Consider the following 20462-nt stretch of genomic DNA (forward strand, 5'->3'; position numbering starts at 1 on the left):
ACGTCATTTTAAAGAGATTACTATATTTTATACTTATTTTTTTAATATATTTTATATAACTTATAATTAGTAACAAATAACAGTGTTTTAATAAGAAATACATTATGTTTGATATATTTATTACAGTACTGCATTTGAATACGTATAATAATACTTGTCATTATAAATAGTGACATCATAAACTATAATTTAATAACAAATATGGATTTCATACTTTAAAAAAAAATTATGATTATGACAAATAACTGAACAATTTGTATATACAGTTGTGGTCAAAAGTTTACATTCACTTGTAAAGAACATAATGTCATGGCTCTCTTGAGTTTCCAGTTATTTCTACAACTCTGATTTTTCTCTGATAGAGTGATTGGAACAGATACTTCTTTGTCACAAAAACATTCATGAAGTTTGGTTCTTTCATGACTTTATTATGGGTTAACAGAAAAAGTGATCAAATCTGCTGGGTCTTTTGACCACAACTGTATTTATTCATAACAAGAACAAACAAACCTCTCAATGTGTGTCATATAAGCTTTAATTCATAAATAAATCACAAAATAGTAAATTGTGCCGATTTTACATTGTGTACAGATACAGTAGTAAATCCCCCCCCCCCCCAATCCTGTGACATCACAGTTATCAATTATTAATTATAGCAAAGAGCAATTATACATTCTGTGAGTTCAAACCACCAAACAACCACATCTGGTCACATGACGAACACAGGAAGTAAAGGAGGTCCTGGTGCAGCAGTAAACAAAACAACACAAACAGTGAGTGTGTGTGTGTGTGTGTGTGTGTGTGTGTGTGTGTGTTATTAACAGCTTTGTGATGTGTATACATATTAAACCCGTAAGCGTTATTTACCTCAGTGAAGTTTGTTGACTTTAAAACAAAGAAGAACTATTATTGATTCATCATTCAGTCTGTAAGATGTCAGGAAACCCAAATGTGAATAATTTGGACAGACAGGTTTGATGTGGTAAAATGAATTCAGCTTATTGTGACTAAACAAACAAGTTGTCTGTTAGAGGAGGAGCTCTGCCTCCTGCAGCTCGTCTTGTCCGTGTCATCACAGTGAAAACACATACAGTACATTCTTTAAGGAAACATGAATGAACTATTGTGATCCCGCTCCCCAACGTTCCACTAAAGCTGCTCCAGAACCCAATGAAACTTCTGCTTTATGAGGTCTGATAGTTCATCTGGGGCCGGTTTTACAGTGTAAACAAACTGTTGCGTAACCTTTACTTATGTTAAAACCTTATTAATGTGATATCAAACTATTTAATGTGTCACATACATACTTTCTTTTTAGTCCACATCACCTTAGCTCGTTTTAAAATCCATGTTTACTATTTATAAATGATATATTTGACTTAATTTGCATATCAAACATATCTTTACTAGAAAGTGTACAAAGTGAGCGTATGTTTAACGGTTAATGTCTCAGAATGAACTCACTGGAATCATTTCCCTTCACGCTCTTAGAAATAAGGGTCCCTAAAGGGTTCTTCCTGAACGGTTCTAGCCAGAACCATTTGCTTCGGAGAAACCCTTTTTTTTGTAGAAAGGTTTTTTCTTTGTGAGACTAAAGGTTCCATTAAGAACCCTTTTTTTGAAGAAAGAGTTCTGTAAGGATTGTTGAAAGCATGTGTGATTAAAAGGGAACGCCCACAACCCCAAAAACTGTGGTTGAGAACCACGATTGTTGTAGGGTTCTTTAGGGTTCTAGATTAAACCCTTGGAATATTAGGGAGTTCTCGGTAGAACCCCCTGGGTGGGTTCTAGAAGAAACCATTGGAATATAAGAGGGTTCTGGGTACAGCAGAGAGCCACATTGTTACCACGTCATCATCGTTCTACGTGGTTCTACGTGGTTCTACGTGGTTCTCGCTGTCCTTTTGGGCCCGAAGCCAAAAACCGAGTCCGCCTGACGCTCGCTGTCGTCGGTTCATTATAGTAGTTCTCGTCCAGCAGCAGCGGTAGGGGGAGGGGGGGAACATGATAGTCCATTTGGGATCCCTTCTCTCGTGGCGATACAGTAATTCTCACATAGATGTCACAGCTATCATCATCATCATCATCGTCATCGTCATCGTCATCGTCATCGTTGCATTGGTGCTGCAGTACAGTGGTCATCAGAGAGGCACATACTTTAAACATACAATATTGCACAATCCAGTGAGTATACACAGCTGTGAACTCTGGCACACTTTTACACACACACACACACACACACACACACACACACACACACACACACACACACACACACACACACACACACACACACACACACACACAGGCCAGTCAGAAGTTATGATATGGTCACTGAGAATCCTCTGCTCAGATTAGTTCTCGTCTTGATATCATTTATGTTAATGCAGGAGTTTGTTTTATGATTTTGATTGTCATCCGTAGTTATGAGAGGAAACATTTAAAAACGTCTGAGCATCTAAAACCAATCGGACCTCGAGCATTCCTACAATCAGTGTTTCATTGACTTTGTTTTACTTACATGTTGTTTTAAACGTTTCCTCTCGTGTTTGAATATTATTTATTCGTAAAGTCAAAGACGAACTGAAGCCCAACATGACGTCTGAAGCTGAAGTAAACTGTCAACAGAGTCACTTTCTTTGGTTTCCTTTGATTCAAAATGTTTTGGTGTCCGTTTCAGCGGCGATGTGTGTTTGAATAGAGAGCTGCAGGGATGAGGTGTTCTTTGTAGTCCAACAGGAAGTTAGCGTCCCAGTGGTTCCACAAAAAGACACACGGGATTCTTCTTTTGGATTTGGGATTATTGCAGTAAATGCAAGGAGACAAGGAGTTGGGACGAGGAGTCGGTGTGAGGAGTCGGTACGAGGAGACGGGACAGAGAGACGGGACAGAGAGACGGGGCAAGGAGTTGGAGCGAGGAGACCGGTTGGGACAAGGAGTCAGGACGAGGAGACAGGACGAGGACTCGGGGCGAGGAGACAGGTCGGTACGAGAGGTCGGTACGAGAGGTCGGTACGAGGAGTCGGGACGAGGAGACAGGGCGAGGAGACAGGATGAGGAGACAGGACAAGGAATACAATCAACAGAAGTAAGAAGCCAACGTTAGGCTATAAAAGAACTCCACCACGGTCACATGACTTCACGTCTCATTCAGACTCTTTGAGATTCACCAGAGGGGCGTTCACTGACCTGTTTTATATCGGACAACTAAACGTGCTCGTGTTAAACACAGACCTCATTTTCAGACTTCTAACCAGAAACACATTGACTTTGAGACGAGGAAACAGGAAGTACAGAAACGCTGACTCATTCCTGGGTTTTAGGACTCGTTCCTGCAGCTCTCTATGCAGACCGTGGCTGAAGGGTTCCACGGTGGTGGACAGCACGTACACCGTGAGGCCTTTAGGAGCAGAACTCTTGGTTCTTGTTTTTTTTTAAATGTCACATATGAAGCAGATGCTCCAAACCAAAGCAGATTGTCTGGCGTCTCGCTCAGGATGCAGTAGATCTAAACCTGTGGTCACCAATGAAACACGTTACCTCTCTGCAGAACCAACAAAGGAGCTCTCGGTTACCGGACTTTATCACAAACCCTTTTTCTGCAGAGCGGTTCTGTGTGGGCTACAGGTTCTGGTCCAGCCAGTGGATGTAGTTGTTCATGCTCCTCCATCCGACGCTGGACATCATTGGCGGGAACGCGAACACCATGCAGCCGTGGAACCCGTCCTCGTAGTGGTCGCTGGTCACCGCGACGCCGGCGTCCCGCAGGCGCCTCACGTACATCAACCCGTCGTCCCGCAGCACGTCGAACTCGCAGGTCATCACGTACGCTTTAGGCGTCCCGCCGAGGACGCTCTGCTCCGCCAGCAGCGGCGCCGCCCGGGCGTCCATCAGCTCCGGCACCGCGCCCATCACCCGCGGCGATCCCGTTTCCCTCACCACGGGCCGGAAGTGCTTCCTGCGCTCCGCCGGGAGCAGAGCGGTCCAGTCCAGCTTGGAGCGCGCGCCAGCGCCGATGGCCCGCTGGTCCAGGGAGCTGTGGTTGTTGGCGAGCAGAAGGGGCTCCAGGGAGGCGTCGGCGCCCAGGTACTGAAGCCAGAAACGGGCCATGACGGGCCTGTAGAGGATGGGCACGGCCTGGTTCTGCTGGTAGGACGGGGTGTGGAAGTCGAGCGCCTGCAGCACCGGGTAGATCAAAGCCTGGACCTTGAACTTCACCGTCAGAGTGTCATCCGAGCCGAGCTGTGGACACAAGCAGCTTTTAGATCATTTTAAACTGGAATAGTCTAACTTTAACCGACTGCAGGTCCAAGGCTGCAGGTGAAGCCGGATCCGGGTCTGTCCACGGTGGACCGGTCTCTGCTGGAGGATCCGGGTCTGTCCACGGTGGACCAGGTCTCTGCTGGAGGATCTGGGTCTGTCCACGGTGGACCAGGTCTCTGCTGGAGTCTGAGCTGAAGGAGATTCTGGTGAACCTGCATGAGTTCATCTGGTTTCACCAGAATCCGACCCGGTGGCTCCGATGACATCATTCAGAACAACTCTATAGAAACAGACCATCTTCTCTCTGATGGTCTCTGTACTGATGGAGGTCTGATAGAGGACCAGGACTACACTGAGACTGGTTCAGGACCAGCTAAAGTTCCTCACAGTAACTGTAGCTTCCTTCTCTTTCATGCCTTTAGATGAAGACTTCACATTCATGTTTTCTTGTCTACCTCTTGGGCCACAGCGGCCGCCAGGTTTCCCCCGGCGCTGTCCCCGGACACGCCCACCCTGTCCGGGTCGATGCTGTAGCGCTCCAGAACCTGAGCCGACAGGAAGGCCCGCGACGCCGCCAGCGCGTCGTGGTACTGATCCGGGAACACCGCCTCTGGAGCGAGACGATAACTACAGCGACAGGACAGGAAGACGACATGAATACGTTACGTGATACTTTGAAATTTAAAGTTTCATTTGATTTCTTCCAGATTTTATGTCTCAAAGCATCTAATTTAAATTCTGATGTAAGTCGATATTGTTTAGTTAAATTTAATAAACATATTCTTACAGCTCGGGTTATTCTTAAATAGTTACCAAAATTGACAAAAAGAAAATAAGCGTGACTGCCACAACCCACTGCAGTAATTCATCAAATCAAAACATGGAATTCAGATGTTCTCCTGCATAAATTGAGCAGAACTTACTCGACAGACATGACGACAGAGTCCAGCTCCTCCGCCATCTTCCGACAGAGACGGTCGTACGATCGCATCCCTGTGAAGCCGGCGGTGATGCTGATGTTATGTAAACTATAAGGAGATTATTATTTATGTAATTGGTTTAACACAGTGATGAATGTTTTAACACTCACGTCCGCTGCCCAGCGCCCATCCTCCGCCGTGGAAATATACCACCCCCCTCTTCGGCTGCCTCCCCCGCTTCGGCCGGAAGACCCGGGCGGGCACGCCGCCCAGCGACGAGTCGCTCACCTGCACGGCGGAGCAGGAGCGAGCCTCCACTTCCTCCACCCAGGACACCACCTGGTTCAACAGGTGGACCCGGTGGCACACGCCCAGCGCATGAGCCACGTCGCTCTGCAGGTGCAAACACACACAGGTGGGGGTTGGTTCATGGCTAGAGGGAGTTTTCCTCCTGAGGGGACTCGGTCTACATTCCTGGGTCAAGAAAGACAAAACTTTATCCGTAGAAATGAAGTCATTAGGTGTCGAGGGGTTTGTCTTTGAGTGGCATCTGGCTCCACAAATGTTTTACCCTAAAACTTATGACTTTTATCTTTATTTTTTTCAAATCAGAGTTGATCTCTCTCTGGAGCCTCTCCCTGACATTCATTTGAATGAGGTGGAAACAACATTACTTTAAATAAGTTAAAATATTCTCCCTGCCACTGAAAAAACATTGGAATATGGAACATTGGAACGTTGGAATATTTTTAAATAAAAATAAAAACATTGTAATAAAGTGGAAATATTCTCCTTTAAATACAATAAAAAACATTTTAATAAAGTGGAAACATTCTCCTTTAAATAAAATAAAAACATTGTAATAAAGTGGAAATATTCTCCTTTAAATGCAATAAAAACATTGTAATAAAATGGTAATATTCTCTTTAAATACAATAAAAACATTGTAATAAAATGGTAATATTCTCCTTGAAATAAAATAAAAAAACATTGGGATAAAGTGGAAATATTCTCCTTTAAATAAAATAAAAACATTGTAATAAAATGGAAATATTCTCCTTTAAATAAAATAAAAACATTGTAATAAAATGGAAATATTCTCCTTTAAATAAAATAAAAACATTGTAATAAAATGGAAATATTCTCCTTTAAATAAAATAAAAACATTGGGATAAGGCGGATTACTCTCCTTTCTATTCAAAAAACAATGAAATAAAGTGAAACTATTCTTGTCTCCATTAGAAGACATTGCATACAGGTGATGGTGATGATGATGAAGATTCCAGCAGTGAATGGGTTAAGCGGGGCGTGAGAACCTGTCCTACCTGCTGCTCCACACTGATGAGGAACAACACGTTCAGTGTGGAGCAGCCTCAACATGTTGTGTGCAGCAGCAGCAGGTCAAAGGTCGTCTACTTGTTACTCTGATGCGCTGGTCATGTGACCAGTAGTACGCCTCTGTTCTGTCTGCTTACATTATGTATATATATACATATATATATGTATACTATTCTATACAAACATGTTGATACATACAATACTTATTGTATTCTCTAATTCCCAGCCCAGTTGTACTCTATTCTATTATTTTCTATTGTACTGTACTATAGTACTGCATAGTTCATAGACTTCTATTCTATTGTGGGATATCCAACTGTAGTCTATTGTGTTCCATTGTACTCTACTATAGTATTGTACAGTACTGCATACTACAAGATATAGTAGTCTGTTCTACTCTCTTCTTCTAGTGTGGTACAATGCATAGTATTCCATTATATTGTCTATTCTATTGTATTGCATTCTGTATGTAACAGTATATAGTATTGTATTAATCTACTATAATGTAGTATCTAACAGTATATAGTATTGTATTAATCTACTATAATGTAGTATCTAACAGTATATAGTATTGTATTAATCTACTATAATGTAGTATCTAACAGTATATAGTATTGTATTAATCTACAATAATGTAGTATCTAACAGTATATAGTATTGTATTAATCTACAATAATGTAGTATGTAACAGTATATAGTATTGTATTAATCTACTATAATGTAGTATCTAACAGTATATAGTATTGTATTAATCTACTATAATGTAGTATCTAACAGTATATAGTATTGTATTAATCTACAATAATGTAGTATCTAACAGTATATAGTATTGTATTAATCTACAATAATGTAGTATCTAACAGTATATAGTATTGTATTAATCTACTATAATGTAGTATCTAACAGTATATAGTATTGTATTAATCTACAATAATGTAGTATCTAACAGTATATAGTATTGTATTTTATTGTCTTCTGTTGTAAAATTGCATTCAGTTGTAATTATATCCCTTTTCTTTCCCACGTGATATTTATATTTATATTATTATTATTATTATTATTATTATGTGCTCAGTGGTCTGTCCTGTTTACTGGTGTGGTTTATGTACTGTCAGTCACATTACTCTCTTATTGTCTCGTATTGTCTCTTATCTCTTATTGTCTCTTATTGTCTCTTATTGCTTATTGTCTCTTAGTGTCTCTTATCTCTTATTGTCTCTTATTATCTCTTATCGTCTCTTATCTCTTATTGTCTCTTAGTGTTTCTTATTGTCTCTTATCGTCTCTTATCTCTTATTGTCTCTTAGTGTTTCTTATTGTCTCTTATCGTCTCTTATCTCTTATTGTCTCTTAGTGTCCCTTATTGTCTCTTATTATCTCTTATTGTCTCTTATCTCTTATCGTCTCTTATTGTCTCTTATTATCTCTTATTGTCTCTTATATCTTATTGTCTCTTAGTGTCTCTTATCTCTTAGTGTCTCTTATTGTCTCTTAATATCCCTTATTGTCTCTTATCTCTTAGTGTCTCTTATTGTCTCTTATTATCTCTTAGTGTCTCTTATTGTCTCTTATTATCTCTTAGTGTCTCTTATTGACTCTTATTATGTCTTAGTGTCTCTTATTATCTCTTAGTGTCTCTTATTGTCTCGTATCTCTTATTGTCTCTTATCTCTTATTGTCTCTTATTAACTCTTATTGTCTCTTATTGTCTCTTATTGTCTCTTAGTGTCTCTTATTGTCTCTGTGTCTCTTATTGTCTCTTATCTCTTAGTGTCTCTTATTGTCTCTTATTATGTCTTAGTGTCTCTTATTATCTCTTATTGTCTCTTATTGTCTCTAATCTCTTATTGTCTCTTGTTGTCTGTTATTGTCTCTTATTATCTCTTATTGTCTCTAATCTCTTATTGTCTGTTATTGTCTCTTATTATCTTTTATTGTCTCTTATTGTCTCTTATTATTGTTTCTTATTGTCTCTTATCTCTTATTGTCTGTTATTGTCTCTTAGTATCTTTTATTGTCTCTTATTATTGTTTCTTATTGTCTCTTATCTCTTATTGTCTGTTATTGTCTCTTATTATCTCTTATTGTATCTTATTGTCTCTAATCTCTTATTGTCTGTTATTGTCTCTTATTGTCTCTAATCTCTTATTGTCTGTTATTATCTCTTATTATCTCTTATTATCTCTTATTGTCTCTTATTATTGTTTCTTATTGTCTCTTATCTCTTATTGTCTCTTAGTGTCTCTTACTGTCTCTAATCTCTTATTGTCTGTTATTGTCTCTTATTATCTCTTATTGTCTCTAATCTCTTATTGTCTGTTATTGTCTCTTATTATCTCTTATTATTGTTTCTTATTGTCTCTTATCTCTTATTGTGTCTTAGTGTCTCTTACTGTCTCTAATCTCTTATTGTCTGTTATTGTCTGTTATTGTCTCTTATTGTCTCTAATCTCTTATTGTCTCTTATTATCTCTTATTGTCTCTTATTGTCTCTTATTGTCTCTTACTGTCTCTTATGGTCTAACCCACATCAACCTGTCCTCCTCCAGCTCTCACCGCCTGCATGAAGCTCCGGAACAGCGCGTCCAGCAGCATCAGCTTCCAGGGCTCGCTCACGCCGCTCGGTAGCGGCAGGTAGACGTAGTAGGCGGCCGCAGACAGCAGCACGGCTCCGGCCAGACGGAGCCTCATCGCAGCCTTTGAAGCCGCACCGTTCGTAGTGCGATACGGATCAAACTGCCGGTTGAAGTTCGATCGTTGGCTCCGCACAGGGAACGACGAAACACGGAGGAATGACCCCGATTTCAAAATAAAAGCCGGGATTAAAATCCCCGCTCGATAACGCGACGACGATGTGAACAACATGGGGAAAGTTTCTTATTTTGAAAGCGTGTTTCAGGAAGTCGTGTAAACCTTGCGTAATGTGGTTGCTGATGGGAAATGTAGTGTTTGAAAGCCAATATAAATATGGATATATGTATTTATATGAATTTATATTTACAAGAAGACAATTAAAATGATAGTGGAGATCATTCTTAATATTGTTATTATTGCTATGTTGATTATTATTATTATTATTAGTTGTGTTATTTGTATTTTAATATTGAGAAAGATTGTTTGAATACAACACATTGATTTCTTTTAATTTCTTAATAACAGTAATTGTTCATCCTTCCTCTGTTTGATTCATCAAGGTCCATCAAATATAACCATGTAATTGAAGTCTTTGTGAATCCAATTTTGTATTAAATTCAAAGTTTTAAAAGCCAGACTACAAACATGTATTTGTCTGAATTATTATGCAATATAGCCCTGTGTGAAACCTGATGTGAGACTCTGATCTATTGAGCAGAAAGCATCATTTTGCTGTTGATGGAGTCTGAGGATCTGACTTTCTTCTGCCCTCTTCTGGATGTTTGCTGAAACAAATGTTCTAACTTGTGATATGAAGTATGGCTGAATTAACACAGTGTTGAAGCTGAGCATCTTTTTAATCATGTTGAGGAATGTGCAAAAATCCTTTCATGTTTCCCATAATGCAGTATATCTCTCCTGTCAGATAATTAGCCATACCTGCCTTCAACTGCTCACACCTGTGTCCAGTTAATCAGCTAGGTAAGATGGGTGACCTTAAAAAAAAAATCTCTCTTCAGTCACTCTCTGTTTTCAGTCAGGTTCAGTTGTGTGGTTTTGTAGGAGGAGTGATTGAGTTTGCTGCTTCACTGGCCTTCAACTGTGGCTGAAGCCATGGGGTTTCTCTTGAGGTAAGTTTTAAACATTATTATGTTTAAGTTTTTCCACTCACTAGTAAATCATAGTAACTCTGGGATGTCTTGTCTAGATGGTTTCTGTTGTCCTTGCTAGCTGTTGGAAGACATCCAGCACATGGTAAGTTTAGTGAAGTTGTGAAGCTTAAATGTTTGTATGCGTGGACTAACATCTCTGCTCTACAGGTTTCAGTATTAGATCTGCTGAGAAGCATGGCGATAATGAAGTACCAGTTGCAGGCTATCAACCATATTCAAGTGGCCTTAAAACTGGAGATGGGTCTTCATGGAGGACTTGGCTTCTTGGTGTTGGTGGTTCAACCTCAAATGCATATAAGGCAAGTAACTACAACTAATTACCAGCCTGAAGCTGAATCTCAGGAACCATATGATCAGTCTGTGCCTGAAATCCAGTATTCATCAAATTATCCTCAACAGCCACAGGCAGCAGAGGTTGGGTATCAGCCCCAGTGGCAGGTGCCCCAGGTTCCGCAACGGCCCCAGCAACCTAGCTATCATGCCCAGCAGCTGCAGCACCTACAGCAGCAACTTCGTTATTATGCGCAGCAGCAGCAGCAGCAGCAGCAGCAACTTGGCTATCCTGGCCAGCAGCAGCAGCAGCAGCAGCAGCAGCAGCAGCAGCAACTTGGCTATCCTGGGCAGCAGCAGCAGCAACAACAACAGCAGCAGCAGCAGCAACAGCAACCTGGCTATCCTGGCCACCAGCACCCTGGCCACCAGCACCAGCAACCTGGCTATCCTGGCCACCAGCAACCTGGCTATCCTGGCCACCAGCAACCTGGCTATCCTGGCCACCAGCAACCTGGCTATCCTGGCCAACAGCACCAGCAACCTGGCTATCCTGGCCAGCAGGAGCAGCAGCAACCACCACCTAGCTATCATGACCAGCAGCTGCCGTGGGTGCCCCAGCAACCTGGCTATCCTCCCCAGCAGTCAAAGCTGCCCTGCCCAGCTGCCACCCCGTGTGCCTCGGCAGCCTGGCTATCCTCCTCAGCAGCAGCAGCAGCAGCAGCAGCAGCAGCCGCCACAGCAGTGGCCCCAGGTGCCCCAACAGCCTGGCTATCCTCCTCAGCAGCAGCGGCCCGAGGTGCTCCAGCAGCCTGGCTATCCTCTCCAGCAGCCGCTGCAGCAATAGCAGCCCGAGGTGCTCCAGCAGCCTGGCTATCCTCTCCAGCAGCAGCAGCAACAGTGGCCCGAGGTACCCCGGCAGCCTGGCTATCCTCTCCAGCAGCAGCCGCGGCCCGAGGTACCCCGGCAGCCTGGCTATCCTCTCCAGTAGCAGCAGCAGCAGCCGCAGCAGCCGCAGCAGCGGCCCCAGGTTCCCCGGCAGCCTGGCTATCCTCTCCAGCAGCCGTAGCCGCCGGAGCAGGTGCCCCGGCAGCCTGGCTATCCCCTCCAGCAGCAGCAGCAGCAGCGGCCCCAGGTGCCCCGGCAGCCTGGCTATCATCTCCAGCAGCAGCAGCCTGGCTATCCTCCCCAGCAGTAGCTGGGTCAGGTGCCCCGGCAGGCTGGCTATCCCAAGCAGCAGCAGCAGCCGCAGGTGCAACCAAATAATCAGTCTTTGCTACCTGTGGCTGTCAGAGGTTAACTCGATGAATACCAGATTTCTTGCAAAGTCTGGTTATCAGCCCCAGCAGCCTCAAGTGCCCCAGCAGGCACAGATGCCCACCCAAGCAGCCTCAGAGACAGCAGGTGCCCCAAGCAGGCTCCTCGCTACCTACCCCAGCAGTCGCAGAGACAGCAGGTGCCCCAACCAGGCTCCTTGCTACCTGCCCCAGCAGCCACACTACAAGAATTGTTCAACTTTTGCCTGAGGAGCTCCCCGAATGGATTCAAATGGTAAACTTCATAATAACATTGGGTATGGATATGGTCTTCAATCAAATCCAGAGCAGCAATGGCAAGGGTATGTAAAATAACGAAGTAATCTGATTTCAGGCTTTCAAATGCAGATTTTCCTTAAAAACATTTTTTTGTGTTTCAGGCATCGCAACACTGGAGGTTCTACAGACTGCTTGCAACTGAGCCATTGCATTGACTCATCAAATTAAAAAAATAAACTTTACTTTGTATCCTGTAATCTCTTCAATGAATTATCCTTTTAGACAACTGTAAAGTTTAGCATCAAGTAGTGATCTCACTGAGATTACATCTTTCAGGTCAGGTTTTGGGGTTGCAACCTGAAACGTTTAGTTAGTTGGTTGAGGTTTCAGATGCACTCGGTGTATCTAACTTTGTTTTAGGCCTGTTCAGAACTCCACTGCTGCCCACCCTACCAACACCCCAATTCCTTTTGTGATAAAGGCCTACTATTAATGATCCAAAAATTGGACATGTAGGGTGTGACTATATAAGACTGATGATAAAATACCCTTTGCATCTGGTCCAGAACATCATCTTTGACCAAAGGCTGCTAGCATGACTGTGTTGTGGGCAAGAACTTTTGCAACATGCAAACTTTTGTTTAAATTGTAGTGTATAGTATTTTGTAATACCCCATTGCTTGTCATTTCAAGGCGCATCCAGGAAGAGGAGTGTGTCCAGTTCGGGGACCCCAGAATTGCTTCTCTGCTTTATGCAGATGATGTGGTTCTGTTAGCACCTTCAGTTCACACTGGGGCAGTTTGCAGCAGAGTGTCTAGCGGTCGGGATGAGAGTTGGTACCTCTAAGCTTAAGGCCATGGTTCTCTGCCGGAAAACGGTGGATCCCCACTGTCCAAGGCAGGGAGTAAAAGTATCTCAGGGTCTTGTTCATGAGTGAGGGTGTAATTGAGTGTGAGATGACAGATGGTTCTGTGCGGCAACAGCAGTGGTGCTATCGTTGTACCGGACCTTTTGTGGATGAAGAGGGGAGCTGAGCTGGAAGGCAAACATCTCAATTTACCAATAATTTAGTTTTCATATTTGCTGATGACTCAAACGCGCTCCTTTTCGTTCCCAACAGATCAGTCCCACTGTCAAGTCTTTGAGTCTCTCTGACATGTTGAGCCCTTTATGAACCCTTTACGTAAGTCAGCATTAGATGCAGACTTTGCCTCAGGGAATTACCCACAAATCATTGCAATGTGACATTAAACACGGGACATTGGGATTGGGCCTCTATACCTTGTCTGGCCTGGGAATGCTTTTGGGTTCCATGGAAGGAGCTGGAAAATGTTGCTGTGAAGAGGGACGTCTGGAATACCCTCCTAAGCCTGCTGCCCCCACGACCCGGCCCGCGATAAGCAGAAGAGAACGGAAGGATGAACATTTGTTTTGACGGCTTTAGTTACTTTTGAGGTGACAGTTTTTCACCCCCTTCGTGTCCAGTGAAAGCCACGTATCTCCAGATGTGTTGATGTTGAATATTCCTATATGTTGAGAAAATCCTCCTTCTTCAGCTAAATAAAGTCTTTAAAAAGCCTCTTGGATCAGCTGGAAAATGCATCGTCACAAAGCTGAAAACATGCTGTTTGTTCTTTTTATACATACATGGTTCTCACAGGACAGTGTCGCTACAAACATATTATAGAATATGAATTATTGCTGTAGATTAAATTTGGAATACTTCTTCCACCACTGTGTTTTCTATTGTTATCCCTTACACAGAACTCGTATCACAGGTGACTCCCTCCCAACTAATGGACACCCTGCTGTACATAATAAGCATTACACAACAGATGATGAAGGCCTAAATAAATGATTGACACCTCATTGACCCAACTGGATTGCAACGATCAACGTCTCGGCCAATCAGATGAATACATTGAGCTTCTGTGGGCGGGACCAGAAGTAACTGTTCAGCCGTTTTTTTAAATAGCTGTAAAAGTGAAAAAGTAGCCGCAATAGCTCTTCAGAGACTTGAATGAACCAATATATTTGAAAGTTGGAAACTAGCCATTTGTTTGTTAAAGTGCCCTTGATAAAAATAATTATATATACTACCAGTCAAAACCTATGTTATTATGTTATATGTTATGTTATGTTATTTTCCTCAGTGTCCTTATGGCCCCTTTGTTTTTGTCCCTGTCTTACGTTGTATAATTTCTTGGCTCCTGTATGTGGTTATTTACTCACCTTTTTACACAAAATTATGTTCAGTAATAAAATGCAAAAAAACGTTGAACTAGCCTTTCCTAGTTAAAATAATGCAGCGGTTCCCTCACGTCAGATAATTAGCCACACCTGACTTCAACTGCTCACACCTGTGTCCAGTTAACCAACAAGGTAAAATGGGTGAAGTTAAAAAGAGCTTCAGTAACTTCCTGTTTTCAGTCAGGTTCAGTTGTGTGGTTTTGTAGGAGCTGACAGGAGTGATTGAGTTTGTCTCTTCACTGGCCTACAACCGTGGCTGAAGCCATGGAGTTTCTCTTGAGGTAAGTTTTAAACATTATTATGTTTAAGTTTTTCCACTCACTAGTAAATCATAGTAACTCTGGGATGTCTTGTCTAGATGGTTTCTGTTGTCCTTGCTAGCTGTTGGAAGACATCCAGCACATGGTAAGTTTAGTGAAGTTGTGAAGCTTAAATGTTTGTATGCGTGGACTAACATCTCTGCTCTACAGGTTTCAGTATTAGATCTGCTGAGAAGCATGGCGATAAGGATGTACCAGTTGCAGGCTATCAACCATATTCAAGTGGCTTTAAAACTGGAGACGGATCTTCATGGAGGACTTGGCCTCTTGGTGGTGGAGGTTCAACCTCAAATGCATTTAAGGCAAGTAGCTACAACTAATTGCCAGCCTGAATCTCAGCAACCGTATGATCAGTCTGCACCAGAAATCCATTGTTCATCAAATTATCCTCAACAGCCACAGATAGCAGAGTCTGGGTTTCAGCTGCAGCAGAAGGTGATCCTGATGCCCCAGCGGCCGCCAAAGGTGCCCCAGCGGCCGCCAAAGGTGCCCCAGCAGCCGCCAAAGGTGCCCCAGCGGCCTCCAAAGGTGCCCCAGCGGCCAAGCTATCCGCCCCAGCGGCCTCCAAAGGTGCCCCAGCGGCCAAGCTATCCGCCCCAGCGGCCTCCAAAGGTGCCCCAGCGGCCAAGCTATCCGCCCCAGTGGCCTCCAAAGGTGCCCCAGCGGCCTAGCTATCCACCCCAGCGGCCTCCAAAAGTGCCCCAGCGGCCTAGCTATCCGCCCCAGCAGCCTCCAACAGTGCCCCAGCGGCCTCCAAAGGTGCCCCAGGGGCCTAGCTATCCGCCCCAGCTGCCTCTAACGGTGCCCCAGCTGCCTCTAACGGTGCCCCAGCTGCCTCTAACGGTGCCCCAGCTGCCTCTAACGGTGCCCCAGCTGCCTCTAACGGTGCCCCAGCTGCCTCTAACGGTGCCCCAGCTGCCTCCAAAGGTGCCCCGGCGACCTAGCTATCCGCCCCAGCAGCCGCCAAAGGTGCCCCGGCGACCTAGCTATCCGCCCCAGCAGCCGCCAAAGGTGCCCCGGCGACCTAGCTATCCGCCCCAGCAGCCGCCAAAGGTGCCCCGGCGACCTAGCTATCCGCCCCAGCAGCCGCCAAAGGTGCCCCGGCGACCTAGCTATCCGCCCCAGCAGCCGCCAAAGGTGCCCCAGCTGCCGAGCTATCTGCCCCAGCTGCCGTCGGCAGAGGTGCCCCAGCTGCCGAGCTATCTGCCCCAGCTGCCGTCGGCAGAGGTGCCCCAGCTGCCGTCGGCAGAGGTGCCCCAGCTGCCGAGCTATCTGCCCCAGCTGCCGTCGGCAGAGGTGCCCCAGCTGCCGTCGGCAGAGGTGCCCCAGCTGCCGAGCTATCCGCCCCCGCTTCCGTCGGCAGAGGTGCCCCATCTGCCGAGCTATCCGCCCCCGCTTCCGTCGGCAGAGGTGCCCCATCTGCCGAGCTATCCGCCCCCGCTTCCGTCGGCAGAGGTGCCCCATCTGCCGAGCTATCCGCCCCCGCTTCCGTCGGCAGAGGTGCCCCAGCAGCCGCTGCCGGCTCTCTACCCGCCCCGGCTGCCGCTGCCGGCTCTCTACCCGCCCCGGCTGCCGCTGCCGGCTCTCTACCCGCCCCGGCTGCCGCTGCCGGCTCTCTACCCGCCCCGGCTGCCGCTGCCGGCTCTCTACCCGCCCCGGCTGCCGCTGCCGGCTCTCTACCCGCCCCGGCTGCCGCTGCCGGCTCTCTACCCGCCCCGGCTGCCGCTGCCGGCTCTCTACCCGCCCCGGCTGCCGCTGCCGGCTCTCTACCCGCCCCGGCTGCCGCTGCCGGCTCTCTACCCGCCCCGGCTGCCGGCTCTCTACCCGCCCCGGCTGCCGCTGCCGGCTCTCTACCCGCCCCGGCTGCCGCTGCCGGCTCTCTACCCGCCCCGGCAGTCGCTGCCGGCTCTCTACCCGCCCCGGCAGTCGCTGCCGGCTCTCTACCAGTCGCTGCCGGCTCTCTACCCGCCCCGGCAGGCTTTCCCCCAGCAGGCTCCTCGCTACCTGCCCCAGCAGCCATACTAAAAGAATTATCCAACTTTTCCCCAAGTATCTTCTGAAATGTATACAAATTGTAAACTTCATAGTAACATTGGGTATGGATAAGGTCTTCAATGAAATCCAGAGCAGCAATGGGCAGGGTATGTAAATGAACTCAGCAATCTGATTTCAGGCTTTCAAATACTGATTTTCCTTAAATCCATTTTTTTTTTTGGTTTCAGGCTTTGCAACATTGGAGGTTCTACAAAGACTGCTTGCATCTGAGCCTTTGCATTGACTTGTCAAATTAAAATAAACTCCCCTTTTGTATACTGTAATCTTTTCAATTTATTTTAGAAAACTAAAGTTTAGCATCAAAACAAAAGATTCATAGAATGTTTTGCCTTCCAGTGAGCTATTTCCTCTTATAAATCCTAAATTAAGCTAGAAATGTGCGCAGCTTATTCAGCCTCACATCTCACCCTCGACACGCAGACATTCAACAACCAATTGTATTTGTTATAGTGTGCTAGGCCCCAGGTCCGTATTGTGAGTGCAATACGGAATTTCCAGAGTTCTTTAGTCTAGTCCTTAAAACGGATAAAGTAATTATTGTAGGTGACTTTAATATTCATGTTAATAATGATAGCCTTAGTACTGCCTCATCTCATTACTAGATTCAATTGGCTTCTGACAGTGTACAGAAACCCACTTGCTGTTTTAACCACACCCCCAATCTTGTTGTGGCATTAAAATGGAAGTTTTTGGACTTTCCACAGAACCCTCTTTTATAGGACAATTAGCTAATAACTTTTGAATATATACTAAAGTGAATGCCATTAGGCAAAGGTTTATGCACTAGATGTCTGGTAGTGCTGTTGCTAAATTTAAAGAAACAATTCCATCGATTTTAATTCAATACCGTGCCTCAATATAACAGGACGCCTGTGCTAACTTTAGACCTTCCCAGATTGATCAGCTTGTTGTTGGTGCTTCAGGTTCACTAAGAATGACACCTAGACTCTCTTGCTCCTCTAAAAGATGGTAAAACAAAGGCGGTTCACTCCATGGTATAACACACAAACATTGCGGAAACTTGAAAGAACATGGAGTTTTACCAATTTGGAAGAATCTCAGGTGGTCTGTCAAGACAGTCTTAAGACATATAAGAAGGCCCTCCGTAAAGCCAGAGACATATCACCGATACCATTACTGACTTGCTTTTGCCTCGGAGTCTTTGTGCTTTCTCGCCTCACAGGTTTCCATGGATTGTGGTTATACCTGGACCCTGGTCTTTGCTCCCGCCGTGGCCCTGCTGACACCTACTGCTTCTATCATTTTTATTATTACTCAATATTTCTATTACCGATGCCATTAATGCACTTTGCTTCTTCACTGGAATCTTTGTGCTTTATAACATTGCAGGTTTCTATGGATCCTGGTTATACTTGGACCATGGTCTTGCCTCCTGCCGTGGTTCATATGCATTGAATGTGTTTTAACTTATTTTGTTCATTCTGTACATGACATCTATTACGTTTCTGTTCATCCTGGGAGAGGGATCCCTCCTGTTACTCTCCCTAGGGCTTTTTTGGGGGGAGTTTTTCCCCTGTTCTGATGTGAGGGTCCTGGGACAGGATGTTGCATGTGTACAGATTGTAAAGCCCTCTGAGGTAAATTTGTGGTTTTGGGCTCTACAAAAATAAATTAAATTGAGCCATTAATGGTCAGGGCAAAGCAATTTATGAAACTTGATGCATAGAAATGAGCTGTTAAGTGAATCGCAGCAACAGAGGTAAGACACTACCAATTCTTCCATCGGAGTGATTGGAAAATCCTCCTTCAATGTACACTAGTATCCATTTGGAACATCTGCATTAATGATTCATAAGGCTAGTACATTTTAGGAGCATTTCAGCTGTTTTTGTGTAGCATTACTGAGATAAGTACAACCTGTAGAGGGAAATGGATCATTCTTAACACATGGGTGTCATCGTGGTCAAAATCCAGATCACAAGAGTCTGTCAGACTCAGTGGGTCTGGGTGGGGTGGAATCCAATCTGGATGGGGAAACATGTCGGGATTATTCCGATCTAATTTAAGATTAGGACTTCTCCTGTGACAGTGTCTCCTATCCATCTATAAATCAATGATTTCATACAGGTCAAGGTACACATGCAGACACAGGATTATGCCAAATGCAAACAAACTGGTGATCAGAATCTGGACCAACATCGCTCTAGGTTGTTGGTATTGGGGAAGGATGACGAAGGGGGGGTTGAGTCTGTCGTCGGTGCAATCTGAGTAGCGATGGTTTCTGTGGACGGTAACCAGTCATGCATGAGTCAGCAGGATGGGTACAAAAATGATACAGGCTAAAAACAAAAAACACATTGTGCCCCTGAGGTCGCTTAGTCCTGGTTGCCTAAATGGGTGCCAGGGTCTTGGGTGTTCCATTGTCCAACGGTGGTGAATTTGCCTTTTCACTTGTGTAGGTGTTTCTCTTGTTCCGTGTATGGTGTTTTGTGTTAGTCAGAATAGCCACAGGATTGGCGGTTGGCTCTTGTTCAGCTGTTGTGTTAAGTTAGCGTATGACTTCCTATGTAGGAGACTGTGTTTGTGTATTGCTGTCAGATTGCTCTGGTGAGTCTGTATGTGCAGGTATCTTCTTACAGTGACTACAGCGTGGATCCAGCTCGTTCTGCCACCTTTACAGTAAAGCAGCAATTCCTTTTGTCAGATAATTAGCCTGACCTGCCTTCAACTGCTCACACCTGGGTCCAGTTAATCAACAAGGTAAGATGGGTGGGCTTAAAAAGAGCTCCAGTGTGGCTTCAGTAACTTCCTGTTTTCAATCTGGTTCAGTTGTGTGGTTTTGTATGAGCTGACAGGCGTGATTGAGTTTGTCGCTTCACTGGTCTACAACTGTGGCTGAAGCCATGGGGCTTCTCTTGAGGTAAATTAGAAACAATATTCTGTTTAAGTTTTTCCACTCATTAGTAAATCATAGTGACTCTGGGATGTCTTGTTTAGATGGTTTCTGTTGTCCTTGCTAGCTGTTGGAAGACATCCAGCACATGGTAAGTTTAGTGAAGTTGTGAAGCTTAAATGTTTGTATGCATGGACTAACATCTCTGCTCTACAGGTCTCAGTATTAGATCTGCTAAAAAGAATGGAGACAATGAAGTAGACAATGAAGTACCAGTTGAAGGCAATCGACTAGATTCAAGTGGCTTTAACACTTTAGACAGATCTTCATGGATCATTTGGCCATTTGGTGGTGGTTCAACCTCAAATGCATACAAGGCAAGTAGCTACAACACCCCAACAATTCCCAGTTAACAGCCTGAAGCTGAATCTCAGCAACCAAACCACCAGCCTGTGCCAGAAGTCCGGTATTCATAAAGTTATCCTCAACAGCCACAGGTACCAGAAACTGCTTATAAGTCTCAAGTGCCAAGCTACACACCCAGACAGCCTCAGCTCCCCCAGGTGGCCCAGCAGCATGGCTATCCTCCCAAGGAGCAGCAGCAGCAGCAGCAGCAGCAGCAGCAGCCTGGCTATCCTCCCATGGTGCAGGTGCAGCAGCCTGGCTATTCTCCCATGGTGCAGGTGCAGCAGCCTGGCTATCCTCCCATGGTGGTGCTGCAGCAGCAGCAGCCTGGCTATCCTCCCATGGTGCAGCAGCAGCAGCCTGGCTATCCTCCCATGATGGTGCTGCAGCAGCAGCAGCAGCAGCAGCCTGGCTATCCTCCCATGGTGCAGCAGCAGCCTGGCTA

The 20462-nt window shown here is 44.9% G+C and overlaps 2 protein-coding genes and 3 long non-coding RNA genes across 5 annotated transcripts; 4 read left to right on the forward strand and 1 right to left on the reverse strand.

Moving 5' to 3' along the window:
- Positions 1-621: 621 nt before the first annotated feature.
- Positions 622-9324, reverse strand: LOC137872069 (neutral cholesterol ester hydrolase 1-like). The gene is made up of 5 exons (XM_068710296.1): positions 9078-9324; positions 5354-5576; positions 5187-5256; positions 4719-4890; positions 622-4242 (listed from the first exon to the last, which is right to left on the reverse strand). Exons 1-5 carry the CDS (start codon positions 9210-9212, stop codon positions 3622-3624), a joined length of 1221 nt encoding a protein of 406 aa, XP_068566397.1. The 5' UTR covers positions 9213-9324; the 3' UTR covers positions 622-3621.
- Positions 9325-10196: 872 nt separating this feature from the next.
- On the forward strand, positions 10197-10872 carry LOC137871673 (uncharacterized). The gene is made up of 4 exons (XR_011102830.1): positions 10197-10285; positions 10363-10409; positions 10475-10626; positions 10727-10872. It is a non-coding gene; the product is annotated as an uncharacterized lncRNA (long non-coding RNA).
- Positions 10873-14577: 3705 nt separating this feature from the next.
- Positions 14578-15815, forward strand: LOC137872108 (adhesive plaque matrix protein-like). Its single transcript, XM_068710342.1, has 5 exons — positions 14578-14664; positions 14742-14788; positions 14854-15005; positions 15100-15672; positions 15774-15815. The coding sequence occupies exons 1-5, from the start codon at positions 14648-14650 to the stop codon at positions 15813-15815; spliced, it is 831 nt and encodes a 276-aa protein (XP_068566443.1). The 5' UTR covers positions 14578-14647.
- An 849-nt stretch (positions 15816-16664) lies between these two features.
- On the forward strand, positions 16665-17021 carry LOC137871674 (uncharacterized). Its single transcript, XR_011102831.1, has 2 exons — positions 16665-16844; positions 16926-17021. It is a non-coding gene; the product is annotated as an uncharacterized lncRNA (long non-coding RNA).
- Positions 17022-19555: 2534 nt separating this feature from the next.
- On the forward strand, positions 19556-19986 carry LOC137871675 (uncharacterized). Its single transcript, XR_011102832.1, has 3 exons — positions 19556-19639; positions 19717-19763; positions 19829-19986. It is a non-coding gene; the product is annotated as an uncharacterized lncRNA (long non-coding RNA).
- The last annotated feature ends 476 nt before the right edge of the window (positions 19987-20462 follow it).

This window comes from Cebidichthys violaceus, unplaced genomic scaffold (assembly GCF_023349555.1).
Source record: "Cebidichthys violaceus isolate CVI_PGR_0920_01 unplaced genomic scaffold, fCebVio1.0.p SCAF_15, whole genome shotgun sequence".
Classification (NCBI taxonomy): domain Eukaryota; kingdom Metazoa; phylum Chordata; class Actinopteri; order Perciformes; family Stichaeidae; genus Cebidichthys; species Cebidichthys violaceus.

Bases quoted from the DNA above. Each gene is read 5' to 3' on its own strand.
- LOC137872069 (XM_068710296.1), bottom strand. From the start codon at position 9,212: ATGAGGCTCCGTCTGGCCGGAGCCGTGCTGCTGTCTGCGGCCGCCTAC. The intron at 5,257-5,353 runs GTGAGTGTTAAA...CCGGCTTCACAG, and splicing joins ATGGGCGCTGGGCAGCGGAC to GGATGCGATCGTACGACCGT. The intron at 4,243-4,718 runs GTAGACAAGAAA...TTGTGTCCACAG, and splicing joins CGGCCGCTGTGGCCCAAGAG to CTCGGCTCGGATGACACTCT.
- LOC137872108 (XM_068710342.1), top strand. The intron at 14,789-14,853 runs GTAAGTTTAGTG...TCTGCTCTACAG, and splicing joins TGGAAGACATCCAGCACATG to GTTTCAGTATTAGATCTGCT. The intron at 15,006-15,099 runs GCAAGTAGCTAC...TATCCTCAACAG, and splicing joins CAACCTCAAATGCATTTAAG to CCACAGATAGCAGAGTCTGG.